General features: G+C 49.0%; 1 protein-coding gene across 1 annotated transcript in view; it reads left to right on the top strand.

Annotated features, from left to right (window-relative positions):
- The window catches only part of plxnd1 (plexin D1), a 112,412-nt gene that overhangs the window by 81,009 nt on the left and 4,853 nt on the right, over nucleotides 1–26,550 (top strand). The window contains exons 20-35 of the mRNA XM_061845614.1: nucleotides 2,156–2,270; nucleotides 3,267–3,374; nucleotides 6,851–6,963; nucleotides 9,670–9,774; nucleotides 10,460–10,590; nucleotides 11,660–11,858; nucleotides 13,032–13,178; nucleotides 13,307–13,463; nucleotides 13,847–13,950; nucleotides 16,031–16,094; nucleotides 21,251–21,285; nucleotides 21,736–21,840; nucleotides 21,933–22,096; nucleotides 22,168–22,315; nucleotides 25,400–25,540; nucleotides 25,622–25,696. Coding sequence (XP_061701598.1) covers nucleotides 2,156–2,270; nucleotides 3,267–3,374; nucleotides 6,851–6,963; nucleotides 9,670–9,774; nucleotides 10,460–10,590; nucleotides 11,660–11,858; nucleotides 13,032–13,178; nucleotides 13,307–13,463; nucleotides 13,847–13,950; nucleotides 16,031–16,094; nucleotides 21,251–21,285; nucleotides 21,736–21,840; nucleotides 21,933–22,096; nucleotides 22,168–22,315; nucleotides 25,400–25,540; nucleotides 25,622–25,696 — 1,911 coding nt within the window. The remainder of the gene's footprint in view (nucleotides 1–2,155; nucleotides 2,271–3,266; nucleotides 3,375–6,850; nucleotides 6,964–9,669; nucleotides 9,775–10,459; nucleotides 10,591–11,659; nucleotides 11,859–13,031; nucleotides 13,179–13,306; nucleotides 13,464–13,846; nucleotides 13,951–16,030; nucleotides 16,095–21,250; nucleotides 21,286–21,735; nucleotides 21,841–21,932; nucleotides 22,097–22,167; nucleotides 22,316–25,399; nucleotides 25,541–25,621; nucleotides 25,697–26,550) is intronic.

The following is a 26,550-nucleotide window of genomic DNA, read 5'->3' as shown; positions in this document are numbered from 1 at the left end:
ATTTGGTGTGAGCGTTGGGGGGCTTTAACAAAAATATCTTTTGACGAATGTTGGAATTAGCTGAGGAGGGAGAAGGAAGGAAGCGGGGAAACTTGCTGACTCGTCGCAAGGAGGCAGAAGTGGAAGTCCTTTTCTTGTCACATCTGGGTCAGCGTGAGCCGCGCCACTCGGTGCACGGAGGCCATTTTTTTTCTCCGAGTCTGCACGTCTCCGTTTGTCCTCCGCGCACCTTGGCGTCGCCGCAAAAACAGAAACGTTCTTATTTATTCAAATGCCTTGAAATAGATTTTCTCCGCTGCTGTCACAAGTTTTTCTTTGTTGAGGATTTTGGCGTAAAGTCCGACGTTGCTCATGCGCGACTTCTCGAAAGCAAGCATTTAATCTCAGAATAAAGACTTTTATGACAACGGTTATGTAATGTTTGTGTTTATTCCTTGACAACAACACGACAGCGAGGAGTTGGTATTGTGGTGAAGTCATGACAAGTAACTGATTAGGAAAGAAAAGGAGGAAGTGAAAACTTATGTTATGCCACCTAATTCAATGTGACAATTAAAAAAAAATTTAAATAAAGTAAACCGCCACAATAAGAATTTTCCCCAGGTTGCGATCGAACTGGGCCCGTCTAAAATGGCACCTCGCCGGTTTGAAACTCATCCGGGAAACGTAAACGGACTTTGGCGCATCGCCCGAACAGACGCGGATTGTGGACGCGTTTGAAGAGCTTTTATGTTTCTTTTGGACGTAAATCTGTCTGGCCGCCAACGGAGACGGATTGTTTTGGACACTTTGCTCCTTTCCACCTCTTGTGAGCACTTGAAAAACTCGTGAAACGTGAGAGCAACTTCCTCTTCTTTTCTTTTCGCCACAGCGTGTCATCTTTTTCCATCTTAGTCTATCTCGTCACATCCATCAACCTTCTCTTCGGTCTTCCTCTCGCTCTCTCTTCCTTGGCAGTCCATCCTCGTCATCCTTCTCCCAATATAGTCACTCTCTCCCCTCTGAACATGTCCAAACTATCCAAGTCTGCTCTCTCGAACCTTGTCTCCGAAACATCCAACTTTGGCTGTCCCTCCCTCTAATGAGTTCATTTCTGATCCCATCCAACCTACTCACCCCGAGCAAGAACCTCAACATCTTCATTTCTGCTACCTCAAGCTCTGCTTCCTGTTGTTTCTTCAGGGCCAACGTCTCTAATCCGTACATCATGGCCGGCCTCACCACCGTTTTGTAAACTTTGCCCTTCGTCCTAGCAGAGACTCTTTTGACACATAACGCACCAGACACCTTCCACCAGGAGCTAGACCCTGGCATCTCCCTCTAACACCCACAATCTTCATGTCTTCCCTCACAACATCCATCATCCTTTTCTTTGGTCTTCCTCTTGGTCTCTCTTCCTTGGTAGCTCCATCCTCGTCACCCTTCTACCAATTTACTCACTCTCCCGCCTCTGGACATGTCCAAACCATCAAAGTCTGCTCTCTCTAACTTTGTCTCCAAAACATCCAACCTTGGCTTTCCCTCTAATGAGCTCATTTCTAATCCTATCCAACCTGCTCACTCCTAGAACCTCAAAATCTTCATTTCTGCCACCTCCAGTTCTGCTTCCTGTTGTTTCTTTGGTGCCACCGTTCACCGTTTCTAATCCCTACATCATGGCCTCACCGGCCTCACCACTGTTTTGTAAACTTTGCCCTTCGTCCTAGCGGAGACTCTTCTATCACATAGAACACCAGACCCTTCCGCCAACTGTTCCACCCCACTTGGACCCGTTTCTTCACTTCCTTACCACACTCACCATTGCTCTGTATTGTCGACCCCAAGTATTTGAAGTCGTCCACCCTCGCCATCTCTTCTCCCTGGAGCTTCACTCTTCCCCCTCCGCCCCTCTCATTCACGCACATATATTCTGTCTGACTTCGGCTAATCTTCATTCCTCTCCTTACAGTGCGTCCCTCCATCTTTTTAATTGTTCCTCCGTCTGATCCCTGCTTTCACTGCAGATCACAATATCTTCTGCAAACTCAACTTTGCGGTTCACAAAACGGAGATTACCAATTGTCCAGTCGTTTTCTTCTTCTTGGATAAACGGTGGTGGGATGTATCAAAGGAGGAAAAACAAAAGCTCTCTGTGTTGTGCTATCTTTGTTTCAAGGTGCAAGTGGGCAACTTCAGGCACACCATCGCCAAAGTCCAGCTCGGCGGCAGCGAGCTGGCCATCGTGGTGTCCATCGTGGTGTGCTGCGTCCTGCTCCTGCTGTGCACCGTGGGTAAGTCGCCGGGGAGATGGGAAGTCCAGATGGCGCTCGGGCAAACAAACGAGATCCGTCTTCAGGATCCGCGGCACAAAGGCGTCGTTGTCGCCCCCGTCGCTGATAGTTTTAGCAGACGGCTGCGTGAGCACTGGTTGAGAAGCCGGACTTTCATGTGGTAAATAAGATTCATTTGGAGCGTTTTTCTCCGTACGAGGGTCAAGAGGTGCAGCGGGTCTAATTCTGCGTCGTGTGTTTTATTTTATATTTTTATGACGAATGACGAGACACACACGTTGGCTGGTTTCAACCTGGTTTAATCGTGTCTCTGTATTTTAAAGGAGACCCGTTCAAAAATGTCCACAGAGCTCTCGTCGCAAAGACCCTCAAAATCTCTGCAAGATTAAAGACGTGGTCACCACACGGACCTCGACAACGTCTCCCCTTCTCCAGCTAGCGAGTTTAACATATTCAACACTGCGCCTCTGTAATAACACCCGCTTTGCAGACATTTTTAACTGATTTATATTTATATATTTGTTATATTTACAACAAAACAAAGAAAATATGTGGAGTAGACCAAAATGCCTACCTCACGCGCAGAAGTCCGAAACACGAGAGGAAGTGATCTCGTCTAGCTACAAAATAAAACACGCACTTCCTTTCTCAGCTCTTCGACTGCATTTCCCCCCTTACCATGAACATTTTTAAACACCCGAGTAATCGCGTCGAAAAGAACGAAAAAGAATAAATGCCAGAGCACGTGCTGCCTTTCAAAATGAGAGTGCGCTTCCACACCCTGCACCTATTATAGCGCGCAACATCACACCATTACACGTGCTTATTGATTATGAATGACAAATAGCAACCGCTAGCAAAAATCCCTGAACAAATGCGTTTGACGGTCACCCGAGTAACTTTGCTACTGCATAGTTTTGATTTATTTAAGACAGCAGTCAGTCTGGACTTGACCGAAAGTAAACGTCCACATTTTTGCTCCTTGCGTGTCCGCAGCCCTCGTCGTTTACTGCACAAAGAGCCGACGGGCGGAGCGCTACTGGCAGAAAACTTTACTCCAGATGGAAGAGATGGAGTCCCAGATCAGAGAGGAGATCCGGAAAGGTGCGTTTGGCGCACACACGCTCTACTATTTTATTAGACCTTGTTCAGACCTGAAATGATGTTCCGTGTCAGTTTACAAGAAAAAAGAGCACAGGGCGAGACGGAAATATCGACCGCCACTCCCGTTTGGGTCTGTTTCCTGCACTTCTGCTCGTGTGTCTCGGCACTTTTTGACCGTCTCCACCGTGACGAGTGTATGACACATTCGTTGACGGATTCGCGCCTCGTAAAGCGTGAGTCGCAAAGGCCGAGCGATCAGTCACAACGCCGTCACCGCGGTTCGGCCGCGTCGCCTCCGCGGGGGGGGGGGTTTCTGGGGCACCCGGGCAAGACGTCGCGAAGGCCGATCCGCGTCTACGAGCGGCGAGATTTATGGCTCTCGGATAACGGCCAGGATGGAGGGAGGAGGAACGAAGGGAGGGAGGAAGTCGGGGAGGAGAGTCCGAGGGAAAGCAGAAGTGCATTGGACGGCGGGTGGGGGGCAGGTTTCTTAGGTCAGGTTTTGTGACCTAGTTGACGACGTGGAATGTCCGCACGGAGGGAGACGGCCACGCATCTGCCGAGACAAAAGCGCAGAAGAATAGGGAGGAAATGAAGACGGCAAATGGAGACGTTCCAGCTGACAGGAAGGGGGACGTCTGGGGCCGATCACGAGCGCGGGGTGTGAACTTACTAGCGCTTAACGACGCATTAGTGGGGCGACTGGAGAGATAACTCAAGGCGGGGGGGGGGTGCTTGATCTAGATCCTTTCCTGAAGAATCCAGCATCGTAAGGGCAAAGCTGTCTCGCAATTCGACGGCATCGGACGTTGTTCGACGGAACGCGCTGGAAAACGCCGATCAGGCTTGTCGAACTGAACACGATTTAGCCGCCCCGGACGCTTCAATTCGCCAACTCGCCGCGCTGGACCGCGGCACCCGGCCGGCAAACGCTAGAACGGGGGCGGGTGGGGTGGGGCTTCGTACATTTAGTATGCATCCTGCGTGTGACACCAGATCGAGGAAATGAACTGATGCAATCCCGTGTTAAAATCTCTGAATAACTGAAATCGCATCTCTTTGGACGGATATCCCGGAGCCTTGGAGAATTTGATGGCATGCGTTTTTTTTTGTGTTGGGAAAAAAAGTAATTATTATTATTATTTTTTTTTATAAAGCTTAAAAACAAAAGGAAACAAGAGCACCCAGCGGAGCGCAGGCCTCCAGCGAGGCTGAACAATAGCGCCGGGTTGTGAGACCCCCTCCCCGGCTTTGCGGCTTCTGTTTTTCTGGCTCACGATTCTTTGCTCGGCACCTGAAGAAAAAACCGTCCTTACATCTTGAGTGCGAATACACATGAATCGATCGTTTTAATCCAAATGTCGATACAAAATAAACGTTTTTAAAAAAAATGTCATCTGAAGCTGAAGGTTTGTTTAAAAAAAAAGAAAAAAACAGAGACCAGGTGTCGGTCCCCTCGTTAGGGTGTCGGGTGAGCTGAATCCTACTTGGGGTAAAAGGCCCGTTACACCCTGGACTGGTCGTCAGCCATTCGTATTTCACATATACACACAGACGACCATTCACCAAATGAGCAGCGATCCCACGTTACCTCCACCCAACGTACAGCAAAGAGCGGAGGGGGTCTAGCTCCGGTCCTGAAGGGGGCGCTGATGCGCTCTACAAAAATCACTGAAAGAGTAGAAGTCCGGGCCTCGAACTGTCGAGGACCACTGAGCGACTGGACAGCGCATACGCGTCGAGCGGTATGTCGATTGGTTGAAGCCGGTAGGCCGCCATCTTGGTACTCCCAAAACATGCGGAGGACATGCTTTACGGGTTTGGATGAAGGCGGGGTTTTTCCCTCAAAGTTTGGAATGTAAAATTTAAAACCGGTCGTGTGAGCTTGACATTTTTTCAGGTTCTGACAACACGGAGGATTTTTTTTTTATTTATTTTTTTAATATTTATTAGATTATAAGTGCAAAGGAAAGACATAGAACACCGTGACTAGCAAGAAAGCTTGCATATTAGCTAGAACCCGATTTCCGTGACTTGTTAACTCTTCCCAAAATACGCTGTAAGCACTGTGATCATAACATAGCAAAAAAACTTAGCATTTTAAGCCAATTCGATATGTTTTTGGACATATGGATTCTCAATGGGAAAATACATGCTAAACGCATTGTTCATTTGTTGTCTCTGCACTAGCATGCTGCGCTAACAGGGCAGGTTTAAAAAAAAAAAAAAACATACCGGTAAAAATCGCTGAGACACGACAGCAACGCGCTAGCGCAGCGCTAACAGGGCCGGACCAGTAAAAAGCACTGAGTTAAAAAAAAAAATAAAATTAAATTAAAAAAAAGACTGGATAGCGCATACACATCGAGCTGTGTGTCGGTTTAAGCCAGTTGGCCGCCATCTTGGTACTCCTAAAACCTGTGGAGGACACGGTTTACAGGTTGGATTATGGCGGTGGTTTTTCTCAAAGTTTGCCATTTAGAATTAAAACCGGTCGTGTGAGCTTGACAGTTTTTCAGTTCTGGTAAGATGAAGCATTTTTAATTCAACTCAGTAAGCCAAAAAAAAGGTGAAGTGCAAAGAAAAGACAGAACACCGTGACTAGCAAGAAACCTCGCGTATTACCTCGCGCCCGATTTCCGTGACCCTATTTATGGAAACAAGGACTCGCAATGGGCAAATACATGCTAAATGCTAAAAGTTCATTTGTTGTCTCTGCGACATCCAATTTCAGACACAAAATTTCAACGTTTCCTCGCATTTGAAAATCAAATTCAATTTGCAGAGTTCCTAATTCTGAAATCAATCAAAAATTCCACGCAAAATGTGTTTTCTCGCCTATCCACTGATGACGTTTGGGAAAATATTGACGTCGTTTTTTCGCGAAAAACCGTCGGCCTATAAAGGGGAAGCGGAGAGTGAACAGTGAACAACAACCGTCAACAAAACTTTGTTCATGTGAATTAAGCTCACCAGAAAATAAAAAAAAAAAAAAAACTTTTACAAACAAACTTTAACAGTGTCAAAATAAATCTTTCTAACTTACCTGTGGAGTTTTCTAACAGCTACGAAACTGGCGATTAACTCCGTTGATCCGTCAGGCTGCGGTTCACTGCGCTGGATCGGTTTCCTGTCCGCCAAGAGTGAGCGACAAGTTGCGCAGCTTCGAGGGAACATTGGCTCACCACCGCACAAAAATAAGCGACAAATTTTACGCGCGTGATTTTTCGTCCTCGACCGTGCAGATTTGTGAGCGCGATGGCGCGCGGGCCGTCAAATCGCAGTGACAGCCCCGAAATTGGCGATACTGTTTTGGGAGTACCAAGACGGCGGACGGCGACTTCAGTTTCGGTGGCCAATGAGCCATCCTGTCATTTTTTTTTTTTTTTTTTTTTTTTTCAAGACTGGCATCTTACAGGGTGAAAGGTCGAGCCACGTCGTCGGCGTTGATTTTGTGTATTTGTCCCTTTTTTTAGGCTTTGCGGAGCTGCAGACTGACATGACGGACCTGACCAAGGAGCTTAATCGCAGCCAGGGCATCCCCTTCCTGGAGTACAAGCAGTTTGTCACGCGCACCTTCTTTCCAAAGGTGAGGATTTCAATTCGGCTCCGCTTTCTGATCTCCGCGGCCGCGGCCGCGCTAATCCCTTCTCCCCGACGTCCCCCACGTTTCATACTTTTAGAATACGCTTCGCAATCCACCTCGGGGCCTTTAAACGCACTGCAGGTGTCGCAAAATGTCCCCTAAATTGCCACCCCGGCGGACGCTTGATGCATTCTCTATAGGTAAGCAATTTTCTGACGCGTGATCCGCCCTCGAGGGGTCCGTCGCCGCGTGGGTATTTTTTTTTCCCCACCGACGCGCACGCGCAACTCAGCGGGCTTTTATCTCGCGAGCGCAGGCGTGGACTTTTCAAGGAGACGGAACAATGGCGGGCACGGAGACAAGGGAACTTTTCACTCCCGATTTCTCAACGCGCCCACGCCGCTCGTCCCCGGTTTTAGCCGCGGCCGCCGTGACGGCGGACTACGTGGGGGCGGCGCCGCCCGTCGGGTCAGGGAAGAAACGAAGATGCGGCGCTCGCCGGATGAGATTCGGCTTGTGCTGGGGCGCCAAACGCCGCCCCTTTCACCTTTTTGTTTCTTCCAGACGAGGGTTGTCGCCTTCCAGTATTTTTAGAATCGATTAATCTATTTTTATTATTCCATCGATTGCTCAAATAACCTGATACAAATTTCTTTTGCATTAAAGTTTACTGCAAATCCTTTTTCCCTAATAATTTTTGTGTTGTTTTCCAAAGTGCAAGCAAAAAAAAAAACAAAACCAAATGACTCACAATTTCGTTATATTGTTTTGCACTTCCAGGCCACCGTACAAATGTTTTATTTTGACTTTCATGGAGGGCTGCAAAAATCGGATACAGCAAATACTCGGTTCTCGAAGGTCTCCGTTCTCGAACAAATCGGTTTTTCGAAGGAAAATGTCGAGATTTTTTTGTGCTCCTGTTTTCAAACGGAAAATCGGTGCTCGAACGCCTGGCGCAAGACCCGTGAATAACGCGCGCGGCCTGACCAGCTGACCCACGACGCGCGTTGTTATTGTGTGTAACGCAGACGCGGGAAATATCGATTCGGTTTTTCGAACAAATCGGTTCTCGGACCGCCTTCTGGAACGGATTCTGGTCGGGAACCGAGGTTGGACTCTATTTACTTTTGAGAGAGCGAAATCGAGGCGTTTGGGCACTTGTAAGTTAAACAATGGCGGTGAACAATTCACGGATCATCAAAATGGTTGTCGACTCATTTGATTATTAATAATTGTTAATTAATTGCTCAACCGTCACAGTCCAATGTTGTGGTTGTATCACGACAAACCGATTGCAAGGCCGCGTGTCGGCGTCCTATCAATTTGTCTCTAACGCTCGGGATGTTTGGTGTCCTGCTGTCATGCTTTTTTTAAAAAATGTATTATTATTATATTTAAAAATAAACCATCTCTTAAAATGCAGACTTCATGCTAGATTTTGTCCTAGGCGATGACGTCTTATTGTGAAAGGCTGGCTCCAACGTCGTCGTTCCCGTTTTCCTTCGGCGTCCCGTTATGACCGTGAAACCATAAAAAAAAATCTTTCATGGCCACGTCACATTTACACGTGAAATTTATGAAATAGTTTTGCAATCAGAAATGACGGGTAATAGATTTTTCTACTATTGTTCGTGTATGGCACAGGTGTCAAACACAAGGACCGTGGGCCAATTCCGGCCCAACACGTGACTTTATATGGCCCCCGAAGCCGAATCATGTGTATCAACTTCCATGATTTTTGTTCAAATCTGTACCAAAATTTCAAATGATCATATCATAAATGAGACAGTTACTAAACATCAACATAACCCATTACCCATGATTTCTGATTCCAGAACTAGCTCACATATTTCATGTCAATATATGAGGTTGAAGGTTTTTATGGTTTCACAGTAATAACCGTGACTACAATGTGGCCCGTGACAAAAATGAGTTTGGCACCCTTGATGTATGGTAACAAAATGCTTGAAATATTTCAATGTTATCATTTATGAAAAATGAAAATTTGATATTTTGGTTCAGATTCTGACAAGAATCATGCATGTTGACAGGTGTGGTTTGCCATCGCGGGCCACATGAAATCTTGCGGTGGGACAAATCTGGCCCCCGACCCTCGAGTTTGACACCGGTGCGTCTAATCGTTCAGAAGCTCCCAAATCACTTTGCCGAACATGTCGGGATGATTATGTCACGGTAATTTTCGTTTTCGGCATTTCCAAAAACGTTGACGGGAGACCGAGAGCGGTTCATCCCGCCGCCTAGCGTGGTGAGCGCCAGCACCATCGGGGGCGGTTTGCTGCTGCCTGCCACACGCGGTTTTTAAAGACGCGAAATCGGCCGCCGCCGCGACTCGTCTCGGGGTCGATAAATCAAATTGCGTCAGACAAATTAATCCATTTGCGTGAGGTCCTTCCAGAATGCGCCAAATGAAGCGGTCTGGGATTTTGTCCGCTGACGAAGGTCATCTTCCATGTCTGTCCTGCGTTAGCGTCCAAGTTTGCTCCTATTCTTGTACCTGCAAACCTTTAGTGAATCAGGTCCCCCGAGGCCATTCCAGGGGGCTCTCGGTGTAAGCCTGCCCTTTGGTTCCGGTCCTAATTCACCAGAACGATTTCAAGCTAGCCCGTTCTTCACCGGTCCTCGTATAATCGCGCAATCGCGACTGCCGCTGGGCGTTGTTTTGAAATTGTCGCCACGCGTGCCTTTCAGATGTGCTCGGATTACGAGAGGAGTCTGGTCCAGCCGGCCTACGAGTACGATTCCCTGGGCCCTCGAGCCCTGCCGGAGACGCACCCGCTGCTGCAGGACTGGCAGGTGAGGGGTTAAGCCATTAGGAGGTTTGCTTTGCCGCTCTTCTGCCGGAGTGGCTTGATTCAGGATCCTTATTATCCGCCGTTCTCCCAACTGGGTCACACACGAGCGTCTTGGGGCTCCACTGTGGGGTCGTTGACGAGCAGTAAAAAAGGCACGTCGCGCATTTTTTTTTTGTACGCGTGTGCAGCTAATGCCTAACGCGGCTTGGTAAAACCCACCCGCTTAGCGCTTAAGATCTGGTTTGTCATGGAAATGTCTGGTTCTGCGACGGAGGAGAGAGGAGGCGAGCGTTTTTTCGCGAGAGTGGGAGAGCGTGAACCTTCGCACCCCCCTCCCTACGTGAGCGTAACAATCCCGAGCTCGTTTTGGGGCCGGGGGGGCGTGTCAAACTCTGATGAAGTGCCCTCCGTCCGCCGCCATATTCCCGGGAAGTGTTTCCAGGTCATGGCAAATAAATCACGCAGGAGGGCATTTATCTTAATGGCTAACGCCGTTCTCTTTCTGTCACCTTACAAACGGCGCCATACGGTCGCACCCAAAAAGATAGGCCAGACCCGATAAGTCGACTGCGTGTGTTCTGGATGGCCGCGAGCTGCCTGAAACTGATGAGGTGGGAGCAGCAGGTGTTGCCCAAATGATTGTTTTCACCCCCCCCCCCCCCCCCCGCCCCCCGTCGTGCCCTCAGGGCACCAACCCGACCAGACCCAACGTCGAGGAAGGCATCACGCTGTTCGCCACCCTTCTCAGTAACAAGCACTTCCTCGTCACCTTCGTCCACGCCTTGGAGCAGCAGAAGGACTTTGCCGTACGGGACAGGTAACCGTCGCCGTCTCGCGCTGGTTCCGATTCGGATTCCGAACTCCTGACGCAAATTGTTTCGCTCTTTCTGCTTCCGTTTTTTTTTTCAACATGCGCAAACAAAGCAGTCCTTGCAATCAAAGGTTGTTATCAATGTATTTCATGAATCATAATTAACAGCATACAAGCCGCAACTTTTTTCACACGCTTTCAACCCTGCGGTTTATGCGGGGATGCGGCGCTAGTGTTAGCGCACCTGGTTATAAACCTCGGTACACAGAAAGCGTTTATCGCTCGCGCAGGGCTAGCGTTAGTACGGTGCTAGCATTAAACGCTTTCTGTGTACCGAGACTTATAACCAGGTGTGCTCTGCAGGCCCGGAATTATGGTAGTTTTATAGTTTTGAAGTCACACGTGGGGAAGTTATGATGAGTTATGATCCATAACTATTTCTGTCTTACGAGTCAAGTAATGCACTGTAATTTCCAGTCTACAAGCCGCGACTTTTTCCACACGCTTTCAACCCTGCAGTTTATGCGGCGCTAGCGTTAGCGCACCTGGTTAAAAGCTTTGGTACACAGAAAGAGTTTAACGGTAGCGCGAGGCTAGCGTTAGCACAGCACTAACGTTAAACACTTTCTGTGTTCCGAGGCTTATAACCAGGTGTGCTCTGTAGGCTGGGAATTACGGTAGTTTTATAGGTTTGAAGTTAACATTTTCAACAGTCACACGTGGAGAAGTTATGATAAGTTATGATCCATAACAACTATTCCTATCTTACGAGTCAAGTAATGCATCGTAATTTGCAACCTAAAAGCCGTAACTTTTTTCACATTTGAAAGCAGGTGACAAAAGTTGCGGCTTATGCGTTAGTGCGGCGCTAGTGTTAGCGCACCTGGTTCTAAGCCTCGGTACACAGAAAGCGTTTAACGCTAGCAGTGGGGGTATTGTACACTTTTTCCGAGAGTCCCTACATCAAAGTAGAGGAAGTGCCATGGAGGATGAGCGACACCCTCGTCCTCGCCGCAATAAACTCACACTGACGCAGCATTTTGCACATTTGTACTCATGTCTTCTCATCCTCCAGGTGCAGTTTGGCGTCCCTGCTCACTATCGCCCTCCACGGCAAGCTGGAGTACTACACCAGTATCATGAAAGACCTGCTGGTGGACCTCATCGACGCGTCGGCCTCCAAGAACCCCAAGCTGATGCTGCGCCGCACCGAGTCGGTGGTGGAGAAAATGCTCACCAACTGGATGTCCATCTGCATGTACAGCTACCTCAAGGTCAGGAGGGGGGGCACCTTTGAGACGACTTTAGCGCTCAAGCTTTGAATCTTGGCAACCGGACGGTTTTACATTTTAGCTCGTAAAAATGCAGTGCTAACCCTCCCCCAAAGATTCTGTCATCGCATGGGAAAATTGGCCACTCGTGAGCAATTTTGCCACCGGGCAGGTGAATGACACATTGCGCTACAAACGCGGTCGTTCGCCAGCCGCGTCTGGCAACAACAACAACAACAAATCGACTCTGAACAACCCTCGGACACACAACAGAAACCTAAATAAGGAGACTCTACACCAAAAGTCTGCGTGTGTGAAACGTCTTCAGTTCTCGCTGTCACTATGGGATCTTTACAACACACCCCCCCTTTCCCAAAATTATTATTTTTCCTACAAACCTAAATTTTCTCATTTATTTGTTTTGGACTTCTATCTTTAAACACAGTTCTGAGGTCTTAGGTTTCATTCCCGGACTGGCCTGTGTTTTCTCGAGGCACTCCCATTTCCTCCCACATCCCAAAAACATGCAACATTCATTGGACACTCTAAATTGCCCGTAGGTGTGATTGGTTGTTTGTCTCTATGTGCCCTGCTATTGGCTGGCGACCAGCTCAGGGTGTACCCCGCCTCCTGCTTGATGACAGCTGGGATAGGCTCCAGTACTCCCAGCGACCCTCGTGAGTATAAGTGGCTAAGAAAATGGATGAATGGATGTTGTTTTCAAGTGTATGGTAGAAATTCTGTGTCGAGAATTTGAAAGCACAAAATTTGCCAATGCTAAACGGTTAGCATTAGTGGTAGCGCGCTAGTAACTCCCATATTAGGTCACCGCCATTCAGCTTTCTCATATATCACATTTATATGTACATTAGAATAATAATAGGGTCTTTAAAAGCACTTACAGATGTTGCTTTGTGGTTTTTGGCAAAGTTTATCACTGGCCCAACACGGCATCCGTGCCCAATGAATGTCTGTGCAGAAAACACAGACGGTGGCCAAGCATAGTTTTCTGGCGGCATAAATATAGTTTTATTTATACTTCTTTATTGCCTGGACATAGAAATCTTTGCGTGGACCAGTTTTTGTTTTGTGCGTTTGCCTCGACTCAACGTTTTCAGATTTGACGGGCCTGATCTCCTCAAATCCAACTCCGCTGCGTTTTGGTTCTTTGTTCAGGAAACGGTGGGCGAGCCTTTCTTCCTGCTGCTGTGCGCCATCAAGCAGCAGATCAACAAGGGCTCCATCGACGCCATCACGGGCAAAGCCCGCTACACCCTCAACGAGGAGTGGCTGCTCCGCGAGAACGTCGAGGCCAGGCCGCAGGTCGGACCCTCGCGTTCCCCCTCGCTCGGCTTTGACTGACGGCCCCGCGTTATGAAAAGAAAACTCCGCTGAAACTCGAGCCGCGTACGTTCCGTAACGCGCCGCTCCGTGTTTATTTTTTTCCGCAGAACATCAACGTGTCCTTTCAGGGCTGCGGCATGGACTCGTTATCTGTCAGGGTTATGAATACCGACACCGTCTGTCAGGTGAAGGAGAAAATCATCGAAGCCTTTTATAAAAACTTGCCCTTCTCGCAGTGGCCCCGAGCGGAAGACGTGGACCTCGGTAAGAGCGCTTTTTCCCTGATTATTTTCATTCTCTCCTCTCGCTGAGATTTGACGGTCCCCTTTGTTAAAGGTCAATTCCGCTCATGAAGACCCCCCCCACCCCCCGGCCCCCACCCCACCGCTCACCCGCGGCTGCAATAAAATAAATGACAGGATGCATTGAGGAGATTGGACAGTAATCATCGCAAAAATTATTGCTTCCAAAAGCCACGGGGGCCCGCGGCGCTGATTTGATTAACGGCCTCCGGAATATTTCGGCCCGCCTCGGCGTCCGGAGTCACGGCACGGCCGACCTCGGTCTCGTTTTTTTTCGTCTTTCCAAAGGTGGACGCACGTTCCCTCGTTTCTTTCCCCCTGACCTCCCCTCTTTCATCTTCGCAGAATGGTTCGACTCCGGCAGCAACAGCAAACTTCTGCAGGACCTCGACAACTCCTCGGTCATGGAAGACGGCCGCAAGAAACTCAACACGGTTTTCCATTACCAGGTGTGTGTGCTTCCTTCAGACCGACGCAAATCGTAAGTGGTTAAGTGCACCTGCCCCACACTTCCGAGGCTAGGGTTCGAATGCTTCCTCCTTCATTGGAACAACATGTGCGTTAGGTTCATTCTTCTTCTTCTTTCGGCTTGTCCCGTAAGGGGTCGCCACAGCGTTTCATCTTTCTCCAACTAAGCCTATCTCGTGCATCCTCTTCTCGAACACCAACAGTCTTCATGTGCTCCCTCACAGCATCCGTCAACCTTCTCTTTGGTCTTCCTCTCTCCTCCTTGACAGCTCCATCATCGTAACCCTTCTGCCAATTTGCTCACTCTCTCGCCTCTGGACATGTCCAAACCATCCAAGTCTGCTCTCTCGAACCTTGTCTCCAAATAATCCATCTTTGGCTGTCCCTCGAATGAGCTCATTTCTAATCCTATCCAACCTGCTCACTCCTTGCAAGAAGCTCAACATCTTCATTTCTGCCACCTCCAGTTCTGCTTCCTGTCGTCTCTCCAGTCCCACCGTCTCTAATCCGGCCTCACCACTGTTTTATAGACTTTGCCCTTCATCCTAGCGGAGACTCTTCAGTCACATAGAACACCAGACACCTTCCGCCAACTGTTCCATCCCGCTTGGACCCGTTTCTTCACTTCCTTACCACACTCACCATTGCTCTGTATTGTTGACCCCAAGTATTTGAAGTCATCCACCCTCGCTATCTCTTCACTCTTCCCCCTCCGCCCCTCTCATTCATGCACATATATTCTGTAATATTTTGGCTATTCTTCATTCCTCTCCTTTCCAGTCCATGCCTCTATCTTTCTAATTGTTCCTCCACCTGCTCCCTCTTATCACCGCAGATCACAATATCATCTGCGAACATCCTGGTCCAAGGGGATTCCAGTCTAACCTCATCTGTCAGCCCATCTATTACTAGCGCAAACAGGAAGGGGGTCAGCGCGGATCCCTGGTGCAGTCCCACCTCCACCTTAAATTCTTCTGACACACCGCTGTTCTGCTGCCCTCATACACTTCCTGGACTATTCTAACACATTCCTCCGCCACACCAGACTTGCACGTGCAGTACCACGGTTCCTCTCTTGGTACTCTGTCACAGGCTTTCTCTAGATCCACAAAGACCCAATGTAGCTCCTTCTGACCTTCTCTGTACTTTTCCACGAGCATCCTCAAGGCAAATAATGCATCTGTGGTACTCTTTCTCGGCATGCAACCACACTATTGCTCGCAGATACTGACTTCTGTCCGGAGTCTTGCCTCCACTACTCTTTCCCAGAACTTCATCGCGTGGATCATCATTTTTATTCCTTATAGCTTATTAGTTTGTTGATAACTCCAAATTGTCCTCGGGTTTGAATGTGAACTCTGAGAGTGCGATTTTTTTTTTTTTTTTGTCAAAAGTGCCCTGTGGCTGGCGACCAGTCCAGGGTGTACAGCACCTCTCACCTAAAGGCAGCTGACACGTGAACCTAATGAGAAATAGTGGAATAGAAAATTGATTTATCTGAAGAAGAATAAGAAGATATTAATTACATGCGCTAGTTTTTTTTTTTTTTTGTCGTTGCTGTTAAATTTGGAACCAGCCGGCAAAGTCTAAAACCCAAATGATTTATTATTTCATGCGTGATAACTTGTTCGTTTTGACGTTTAACAGAGACTTGTTTGGACGTTTAATTGCAACAAAAACATAAACCAACGGCCAGAAGCAAAGAAAAAGCGGACAGGAATGTCCGCGCGTGTTTGCTTATGTCTATGTTCATTTGCGCGGGCATAAACAGACGCCGGGCGACCCTCTTACCTTTGACCTCTTACCTGTGCAGGTCAAGTGCTTTGTTTAGCTTTTGCTGAGCCCCCCCCCCGGGACGCGGCAAGTGAAAGCGGTGAGCCGGCGCACGTACGAACAGTCGCGGGTCAGCGGCAAAGCCGCGCAATCCCTTTCGGCGTAGGCCGGCGGCGGCGTGACAGCGACACGAGGGGCGCTCGCCGGCCCCCGGGGGGGGCTCGCTTAATGACACGGCTCTGTTGCACCGACGCTCACCTCTGACCCCGTCACCTCTGTCTTCTCTAGATCCCGGAAGGCGCATCGCTCGCCATGAGTATGCAAGACAAGAAAGAGAACACCCTGGGGAGAGGTACGTCACCCTCCAACGCACGCCGGCCGACGCGCGGTCGTTCTCGTAGCCGCTCGCTATTTGAAGCTATGGAACGCTGTCGTCGTGGTAAACCCTCATCACGACACATTCGTGGATGTTACTGGATGGCTAGCAAGGACACGTCATGCTACCCGTGTGTAGCGCCTCTTTGACGAGAGGTGGCTAATCTGAGTTCTTTCCTCGCTCAAAATTAGGAACTAATCAAATAACACAATGCTAATTATTCTAAACTAGTATTACTCGTTACTTCTGCACTTATTCCCGCTGAAAACGTTTCTGAAATAATATTTGCCCTTATGAGTTAAGGTTATCCGAATTTAAACTCCCAAATAATAGATCTGGTTATGTAACAAAAAGTGTGAACATTTAATAACCAAATAAAGCATTGAAAATCAAATCTGTTTACGAAACAGTCCAATAAACAAAGTCAACATAACAGGTACACAATGCACACATGAGCTAAGCTAATTTATGCTAACTTAAGGCCCCATATGAATATGAACATAGCTGGCAAAACAAAAGAAATTGTGCTTCAAACGGCAGGAGTGCCGAACGTCGAGGGTTGTGTCCAATGGTCCAGCCTCATCCGAGTCCTCACGGTCCGATCCGTTGTGAGGCTTTTTCCTCGTGCTCCAGTGCGGGCCTCGCTAACGTTTGCTCGTCGCTAGCGTCCTCGTCTTCTCCCTCGTGGTACAACACGGGCCCCGCTAGCTGGCGTTAGCACGTCGCTAGTGTCCTTGCAAATTTCCGTGCATCCACTTTGGCTCTGTATTAGCGGCTAACTCCACCAGGTTACGGCGTGATTTGAGTCGTCCACTCATACGACACACGATCACAACTGAACCGCCAACAGTCCTCGTCGAACACGTCGATCTGTGTTGATAAATGTCCGCCGTTAACGTTCCTTGTCTTCAAACAACCACTCCAACTTCACACTTCTTGCTCTCTCCTGAGTGTCTCTCAACACGTCACTTCCTGCCCTTCTCCAACACAACAACAATAAAATGACAAACAAAATTTTTTTTTTTTTTCCACAAATTAATAAAACACGTTTAAATACAAATCCCTCCAAAAGAACGGGACGGAAAGCGTTCAGACGCCCTTCAATTTTTCACCCATTATATTGCAGCCATTTCCTAAAATCATCAAAGTTCTCCCCCCCCCCCCCCCCCCGCCCTCAATAATATATGGCATAAGCCATAATATGACATAACTATTCAGACCCTTAGCTCAGGATTTATTAGAAGCACCCGTTTGAGCTAATGCAGCCACGAGTCTTTGTGGGATTAATGCAACAAGTCTTTCAGACTCGGATTTGGGGATCCGCCGCCGTTCCTCGTTCCAGATCCTCTCCAGTTCTGTCAGGTTGGGTGAGGAATGGTGGTGGGCAGCCATTTTCAGGTCCAGAAATGCTCAATTGGGTTTAAGTCAAAGCTCCGGCTGGGTCATTCAAGAGCAGTCACGGAGTTGTTCTGAAGCCGCTCCTTTTTTAGCTATTTTAGCTACGTACTTGGGGTTGTTGTCCTTTGGTCCCGCCACCATGCTTCAGGTGATGAGCAGTGCCAACTTTTCTCTACACATACCGCTAAGAATAAAGCCCAAAACCTTCCATCCTGGTCTCACAGGGTTAGGGGGCTTTCATGTCTTGCCCTTCCATCCGCCTGCTCAGCCAAAAACCCTGACTTTCTAGAACTTTCTCCCAGTTCTGCCCCTTAGCCACTGTGATCTTCGGGTTCACCGAGGCTCTTCTCCCCCAGTTGCTCAGCCAAGTCTTGGAAGGGTTCTGGTCATCCCAAACGTCTTCCATTTAAGGAATATAGACGCCAAGGTGCTCTTAGGAATCTTTTTGCCAGAATTCTGTCTCTGAGCTCTTCAGCCAGTTCCTTTGACCTCATGATTCTCATTTGCTCTGATGGGCACTATGAACAGTACGCAGATAGACAGGTGTGTAGGTTTCCTAATTAAGTCCGATCGTACCATCAAACACAGTTGGACTCCGATGAAGGTGTAGAACCATCGCAAAAATCCATCCGTCCATCCATTTACTTAGCCGCTTATCCTCACAAGGGTCGCAGGAGTGCTGGAGCCTATCCCAGGTGTCAACGGGCAGGATGGGCAGCACGCAAGTTAAATATGACAAAACAAACATGACATACGAAACGGTCTGAAAACTTGTGACTCTGTGTTTAATAAATCTGCAAAAATGTCAACAATTCAATTTTTTCTGTCAATATGGGGGGTGCTGCGTGTACATTAATGACGGGAAAAAAATGTACTTACAATGAATTTAGCAAGGCGGCGCTTTGGCTCGGCCTACCTGTGTGGAGTTTGCATGTTCTCCCCGTGCCTTGGTGGATTTTCTCCGGGTGGGCACTCCAGTTTCCTCCCACATCCCAAAAACGTGCAACATTATTTGGACACTCTAAATTGCCCCTAGGTGTGATTGTGAGTGCGACTGTTTGTCTGGATCTGCCCTGCGATTGGTTGGCGACCAGCTCAGGGTGTACCCCGCCTCCTGCCCGTTGAAAGGTGGGATAGGCTCCAGCACTCCCTGCGACCCTTGTGAGGATAAGCGGCTAAGAAAATGGATGGATGGATGGATTTAGCAAATGGCACCGATATAACCAAGAGTGGGAAAATCTAAGGGCGTTTGAATACTTTCCCTACCCATTGTAAAATACCTGTCTACCCATTCACAGTCCAGTTCCGCTCTCAGTTTTAGACTCCATCCAGAATAAAATGACCCCGACATCTTTTTACCAGAGAGCAGTTAACTACATGCAACCTTTTGAAAGTCTGATTATCCAGGCGGCGGAATCATTTTAGGCGGGTCGCGGACAGCTTGTAATGAAATATGTACCATCCATCCATTATCGACCGCTTTTCCGGGTAGGGTCGTGGGGGAAGTAGCTCCAGCAGAGATACCCAGACTTCCCATTCCCCAGCCACTTCTTCCACCTCTTACGGGGCGTCCCCAAGCCGGCCGAGGGACATAGTCTTTCCACCGTGTCCTGGGTCCTCCTCGGGGTCTCTTTCCGGTGGGACGTGCCCGGAACACCTCACCGGGGAGGCGTCCGGGAGGCATCCAGATCAGATGCCCCAGCCACTTCATCTGGCTCCTCTCAATGCGGGGAAGCAGCGGCTCGACACTGAAACGACCGAGCTTCTCACCCAATCTCTAAGGGAGAGCCCGGACACCCTGCGGAGGAAACTCATTTCGGCCGCTTGTATTCGGGATCCAGTTCTTTCGGTCGTGACCCACAGCTCTTTGATACAATACGGAGCTGTACTAAGTTGCCACATGAAGACAGGAAATGTTACTCACTTGTGTTCCCGTCACCAGTTTCTGCCTCTGGCTAGCAGGCGTCACAGCTCGCTAGCAATTTTGGCGCCGTGTCAATTCTCATTTGAAACCGGCTTTAAAAATATGACATACTGTACATGTGTTTTCAGAGGCTTTTTTTAAACCCCAAAAAATGCTTTATTGTTGTTGACTTTGATCAAAGCGGGTTGGGACTTTGTACAAATGGGAGAATTTCAGGGTGACAACAGTCGAAGATCGTTGATTTATTCTCCACCCTTCGGTGAACTGACATGCACGCGTTTGGAATGTGGGAGGAAGCGGGGGGGGGGGGGGGTAAAGAGAAAACAAACTCAGTAAGAACATAGAAAAACCACACAGGCGGTCCCTGGACTGGTTGCCAGCCAATCACAGGGCACCCAGAGATAAACAAGCATTCACGTTCAGATCTCAGGACAATTTGGAGTCGCCCATGCGTTTGAAATGTGGACAGAAGAAGCCAGGCTAACTGGAGAAAACCACACGGGGTTCAAACCTAAAGACTGTGAGCCCAATATGCTAACCGCTCCTCCGCTGTGCCGCCTGTCTGGCACGTACCTAAAAACAATCAGTCCCATACCAGAGCCGTGTCGTGTTCGGGCTTTGTCCGTCACAGGCCCAACAAAACAAAAAGAAGGCTTGTGTGGAAAAAAAACAAAAAAAACTGGCTGTGACTTGAAAGCGTCGAGGCGGAGTCGGGAGCCTGTCGAGCTCCCTCGCTAATACGAAAACCCACCGATCGGTGTGGAGGGTCTGGAGCCACGCCCAGCGGGCAGCGGCACCATCTGGCAGAGTGGGCCGCACAGTCTCACCGTGAGCGCAGCGATCAAGCGTCTCGGTTTGCCCACCTTGGCGTCCACATGTGCTCTCATGGCCTGTTCAGACATTCCGCAATCACCCCCCCCCCCAAAAAAAAAAAAAAAAAAACCCACTCCGGATAAATTGCAGCTCACGGTTTGCGCCCCCACTATGTGGGTATCAAGACTGTAGAATAATGCTTTGACGCCGCTATATGGGGAACGTCACGTGAGCGAAGCTGGACAACACGTTAGCAGATTGTGCCGCAATAACGAGCGAAACAAAACATTTGTTTAGATGAATCTAATACAAAGTAAGGAAATGTGTACGAAGACCAGACATTAAATGATGTCATGTATGCTCACTGTGCAGTGACACTTGTAGAGGTTTAAAGTTCCTACAACAGTTTTTTTTTCCCCCCAGGATCATTTACTAACTAGCTTCGAGCTCTTTTACGGAATTCGTACTTTTGAAAGAAGGAGGAATTAAGGTAGTGCAAGGCTCTGGCATGCAGGCAAAGAGAGCCACGATCGCCGAAGCTTTGTTCATTGAACAGATCCCGACGGGCCGAAGCCGAGCCCCTTAAGGTTTTATCTCGACCGCCGTGTTCTTCTTCACATTCTCTTTTCTCGACGTATCGCGAACGTACCCGCGCCGATGAACGAGGAACGCCGACCAGTACGTAAAAGCACGGCGGCCGACGGCGGACTTTGTGTGTCTCGCAATCTCCTGCGCGATTCTCCCCTTTCAGTCGTAATCTTTGTCCTTCACTCCGCCTGACAGCCCCTCCCCGCCCACAGTCCACCTCAGTCACTTTCTCCTTTTGCATGTTCTCCTTTTTACCTCCGTCTCCTCTCGACGTCTTTTGTTTTGTTTTTTTTCCTCTCCCTCCCTCCGAGCCGTCACCTCCCGCCCGCTCCTTCCCTCCGCCTGTCTTCCCTCGTTCGCTCTGTTGTTGATTCGCACGTTGTTTCTTTCTTTTTTTTCGTCCCTCTAGTCAAAGATCTGGACACGGAAAAGTACGTCCACTTGGTGAGTAACCGCTCCCGGTGCCGTCTTAGTCTTGCCTTCGCTCAGCGTGGGGATGGAGAGAATGAGGGTGAAAACGGAGGTGAAAAGGAACGGCGCCGCGAGGAAAGAGCGGCGCTAATGCAGCTTAAGCTCTTTTATAAGCGTCTGCCAAGATATGGGCCCTTTGACTTTACAATAATGAGTTCTTGGGCATGCAATTTGCCGGGTGAATAGTTCGTTTTTAAGGGCAGGCTGTACATTTGCATTTAGGCCTGGGCGGGTCTGCCGGTCCGACGCGTGATCTCCTACACAGCTAGCAGCGGCTATTTCCCAACTTGTTTCTTACAATTTTCGCGACGTGGTTTTTCGGATGGCGTGTTGCTCTCCAGCTACCGCGGGAAGTTTATTTAGCGTCCCCACGAGGGGCTGCGCTAGCTAACGACGTTGACTTTCAGCGTTCCGGTCCCGCAGGTCCTTCCGCACGACGAGCTGATGGAGACCAAAAAGTCGCACAGGCAAAGCCACCGTAAGAAGGTTCTGCCTGAAATCTACCTTACGCGCCTTCTGTCTACCAAGGTGAGCCCCGTCCTGTCGCCCACAGACAAATTCTCCAAAGTCGTCATGCAATTTCCGGTGTCCTCAAACCCATTTTGTCTTTTCTTCCAAAGGGGACTCTCCAGAAGTTCTTGGACGACCTGTTCCAGGCCATCCTCAGCATCCCGCGTGAACAGCCCCCACTAGCCGTGAAGTATTTCTTTGACTTCCTGGAAGAGCAGGCCGACAAACGGGGCATCACCGACCCGGACACGCTGCACATCTGGAAAACCAACAGGCAAGCCAAGCAAACTCTCCCTCGGTGGTCCGAGTCCCGGCTCTGAAACGCCGTTCGCCTGCGTTCCGCAGTTTGCCGCTGAGATTCTGGGTGAACATCCTGAAGAACCCCCAGTTTGTGTTTGACATCGACAAGACGGACCACATGGACGCGTGCCTGTCCGTCATCGCGCAGGCCTTCATCGACGCCTGCTCCATTTCCGACCTGCAGCTGGGCAAGGTCAGGACCGGGTTTACCCTCCCTCACTTGCAACCCGATCTGTCTGTAATACAGCTTTTGCCGTACCTAACCAAATACTTTCTTACCCATCAACAAACCAACCTGCCTTCCTACCAAATGTTAACGTAGCCACCACCTTCTTACATACAGCAGTCACCGATTTGACGGGCGCGAGTGCGCCCGCGCACCATCGCACTTACAAGTCTGCAGTCGAGCACGAAAAATCACGTGCCTAAAATTTGTTAGAAATACATAGATATTGAAAGACGTCGCTAATTTTGTGTAGTCTTGACCAGTGTTCCCTCTAAGCTGCGCCACTGCGCAATTGCGCACTTGTCGCGCACTCTCAGTGTACGAGAACCGCTGAGAACTCCTGTGTGGAGTTTGCATGTTCTCCCCTTGCCTGCGTGGGTTTTCTCCGGGTGGGCACTCTGGTTTCTTCCCACATCCCAAAAACATGCAACATTAATTGGACACTAAATTGCCCGTAGGTGTGATTGGGAGTGAGGCTGTTTGTCTTCTATGTGCCCTGCGATTGGCTGGCAGCCAGTTCAGGGTCGACCTCGCCTCCTGCCCGTTGACTGCTGGGATGGGCTCACCAGCACTCCCCGCGACCCTCGTGAGGATAAGCGGCTAAGCGAATGGACGGATGGATGTAAAATAGCGGCGAGTCCGATTTTAATACTGTATAAATCCGCCAGACTTAAATATACAGTACCTGCCTGCATTCTTGCATGGCGTACTGTACACAGTCCTCAACGTCGTCGTTATTTCAGTAAAAACCGCAAAAAGAACCACTTGAGCTCGGTGAAGTATTTGACGCCGTCAGACTTCACCATACAGCACGGCGGAAGGTTCACAAAAGCCGTGCGCGTACGAGACAAGGTCACAAACTCTGACCTCCAGAATGTGTCTGCGACCCCCCCCCCCCCCAACCGAGCCTTCAGACTGTCAGCTCCATCTCGCTCACCTTGTCTCATTTCAAGCGGGCCGACTGATCCGAGGTCCCGAGCGCCAGGATCCGGCTGCGCTCGAGCTCAAATGTCAGCGTCCTCACTGTCGACAAATGCGCCTCATCCTTCCGACGCCGTGACCCTGTGAACATGCTCTACTTCCTGCCTCTCCCCGACTGACTTCCCCCCCCCCCCCCCCCCCCCCCGGGAGGGACTCGAGCGGTGCAGTCAGCAAATGATGCTCCTCTTTTCCTCCCCTCCTCTATTTTCCTTGCACTCTTTTACCTTTCGCCTTTTTTTTTTTGGTTTGTTTTTACGCAGGAAGTCGTTGCTGAGGGAACGCAACCTTTAAAAAAAATACAAAATGAAAAAAAAAAAAAATCAGAGTTTGGGAACGCAACCTTTAAAAAAAATACAAAATGAAAAAAAAAAAAATCAGAGTTTGGGAACGCAACCTTTAAAAAAAATACAAAATGAAAAAAAAAAAATCTGAGTTTGGGAACGCAACCTTTAAAAAAATAATAATTAAAAAAAAAAAATCAGAGCTTGGGAAAAGCGATGGGTCGGGATTGGGCCGCAGACTGGGAATGGAACCCGCGCCATCTATATGAAAAACGGGCAACGTGTACTACGACACTACTAATGCATCTACAGTTCACTACAGTACGGTATAGCACACTGGTGTCAAACTCGAGGCCCGGGGGCCAGATCTGGCCCGCCGCATGATTTTTGAGTTTTTCAAGCGTATAAAAAGTGTTCATGAGTATGGTACGTGTAATAGTAGTCTGGGGAAGACTTGAGAAGTTCCATACAGCTTTAAAATATCTACAGCTAAAAGAAATATTTGGTCAACACTTCGTGGAGTTCATCTATTGCGGGCGTGGACGGGAAAAATGAAGGATTTTCTTTTTCACAATATTCAACTTGTTTGCATTGTACTACATAGTTACTACACTTATGTAAGAAGTCATGAGGCCATCAGCTCGGCCGTCGCACTTTTCGGAATCGTATTCCTTTTCGCCAATTGACCGCGTTGCAAAATCGTTCATTTTTCAGTCCCCGACTGCAGTCCAGCACCAGTTTGAGAAGTTCGACAGCTGGCCCCAGCGCGTTGTACAAATTCCGCTATCCATGACAAGTTACTAGAGACGGTATCCGTTCTTGACTAGTACCAACTCTGCTGATCTTGAGCAGGATCCGGCGGACTCAGTTTATTTATTTTTGATGTATCTTTTTAAGCTTTATTCGGCGGATGCGCGAGAGAGTGAGAAAACTTTTCCCGTTCAACGGTCTGACGTCACTACGAGTAAAAGTTTTACGACTCTCTGAGTCATCCACCGAGTTCCCAGTGCAGAAACCGTATCGTGACTTTACAGCACAAGTACACGCTGGGCCAAAATTTGCATCTGCAGTTTGGTGGTCTACATTAGTGGGGGGGGGTTCCTGCTCAGGATTGCGCCTCCACATTTTCTGGAAGTGGTGCAAGGCGGGGGGGTCAAAGCGGGGCACACACGGGGTCCGGATTAGTGACATCAAACGAAGGGATGTGCCCCGTTTCCACGGAAACCATCTTATCTGGCAAGGAGCACACTCTTGCAGGGGTGAGAGGTCACTGGCGGTGGGGGGCAAACAGATGGGCGAACGGCGGGAAGTGACCTCGCAAACAGGAAGCGAGAGGGTTGCCCATCACGAGGAGCTGCGTCGCCCGACAAACATGACACAAATAACTCCTGACACAATTTCGGTGTTGTAAGCACGTTTCCTGCGGCCCCCCACCCCTTGTCCTACTTTTTCCGACGCGTCCCCTTCCTCCTCCACTCGCTCAACTCGCAGTCGCCATTAAAAGCCGAACGTGGCCGCAACCCGACTTTTAGTTCTACACGAGTGAGCGCCAGCGCGAGAGGCGAGGCGAGAAGCGGAGAGAGCGCGGCGCGGACGAGCCAACCGGAGTGCTCGTTCTGGTCCCAGACCCCCACCGCCCCCCTTCCTCCCTCCATTGTCTTCACCCAGTGGGGCAGAAGTTGCTGGACAAAAATGGAAAAAACTTGGAATTTGTGCCACAACCCCCCCCCCCTCAATTCCACTGAAATATCTCATTTTTTAATGATTTATTTTTTTGTTTTTTTTACAGGATTCTCCTACCAACAAGCTGCTGTATGCCAAGGAAATCCCCGAGTACAAGAAGAGGGTGCAGTGCTACTACCAGCAGATCCAGGAAATGGCGCCCCTCAGCGAGCAGGAGATGAACGCCCACCTGGCCGAGGAGTCTCGGGTGAGTAGCGCCTGAGCTCCCCCTGCCCGATCCCGACGTTTTTTTCCGTCTTGACGGCGGCGCCTACGCTCCGTTTTGCAGAAGTACAGAAACGAATTCAACACCAACCTGGCCTTGACGGAGATCTACAAGTACGCCAAGAGATACAGAAACCAGGTACGTTTTTTTTTTTTTTTAGTCCTCTCTCAACTTTTCTGTGCGGCACTAATATCACTATTAAGGATGTATGAATGCGAGTAGCTTTATATTGTTAGCGGAGTTAAAGCGTCGGAACGTAGATGCTAATTAGTGTTAGCATGGGGCTAGTTGACCGATCAACTCGGCTCTGTGGTTGTTTTACACTGCGCAACTTTTGTTTGATGTTTAGTTTGACCTTCAACTTTAGCACAGTTCAAAGCAACGTTCCCTCTAAGCTGCGCAACTGCGCATTTGCGCACTTGTCGCACGCTCTCAGCGCAGAGGAAAAGAGATCCGGCGCAGTGAACTACAGTCTGACATTTTTTTTTTTTTTTTAAATCACGGAAGCACACTGCGGGCCACACACTCTACTTCCTGGTTTTACCTGACTCCGCCCCCTCCGCTCTTAAAGGGGAAATCCCCTGGTATGCATCAACAGTGTATCCAATAGATCATGTAATATGTACCCTATTTTGACAATGTGATGCTAAATCCTCTCTCATTTAATAGTTTTGAGAAGATTTTTGTCGACAATTATGAATGTTCAGGGGCGTTCCCATTTTCGCGAGTCACATGACCTACGTGGGCGGATGTGACGCGTTACGTGCCGTTCCAGACGCCTGATTACATGGGACACCATTTTGCCCAGTGCCGATTTCTGGGATTTATCCTCATCTGATGAAGAAATAGCGGTATCGGTTGATCGGGAAGACGGAGTAAAACTTTCATACAGATTTGAACCTGTGGCTGTAGTCAATGTTGACTATTCGGACGGTTCTTTGGGCGGAGTCTGACGAGCGAGCTTCGGCGTCCGGGCAAGCCGCGAGCCGAGC

The sequence above is a fragment of the Syngnathoides biaculeatus genome, chromosome 2 (genome assembly GCF_019802595.1).
Source record: "Syngnathoides biaculeatus isolate LvHL_M chromosome 2, ASM1980259v1, whole genome shotgun sequence".
NCBI classification, from domain to species: domain Eukaryota; kingdom Metazoa; phylum Chordata; class Actinopteri; order Syngnathiformes; family Syngnathidae; genus Syngnathoides; species Syngnathoides biaculeatus.
The sequence above is the reverse complement of the archived record's forward strand: the minus strand, read 5'-3'. Positions and strand labels throughout refer to the sequence as shown.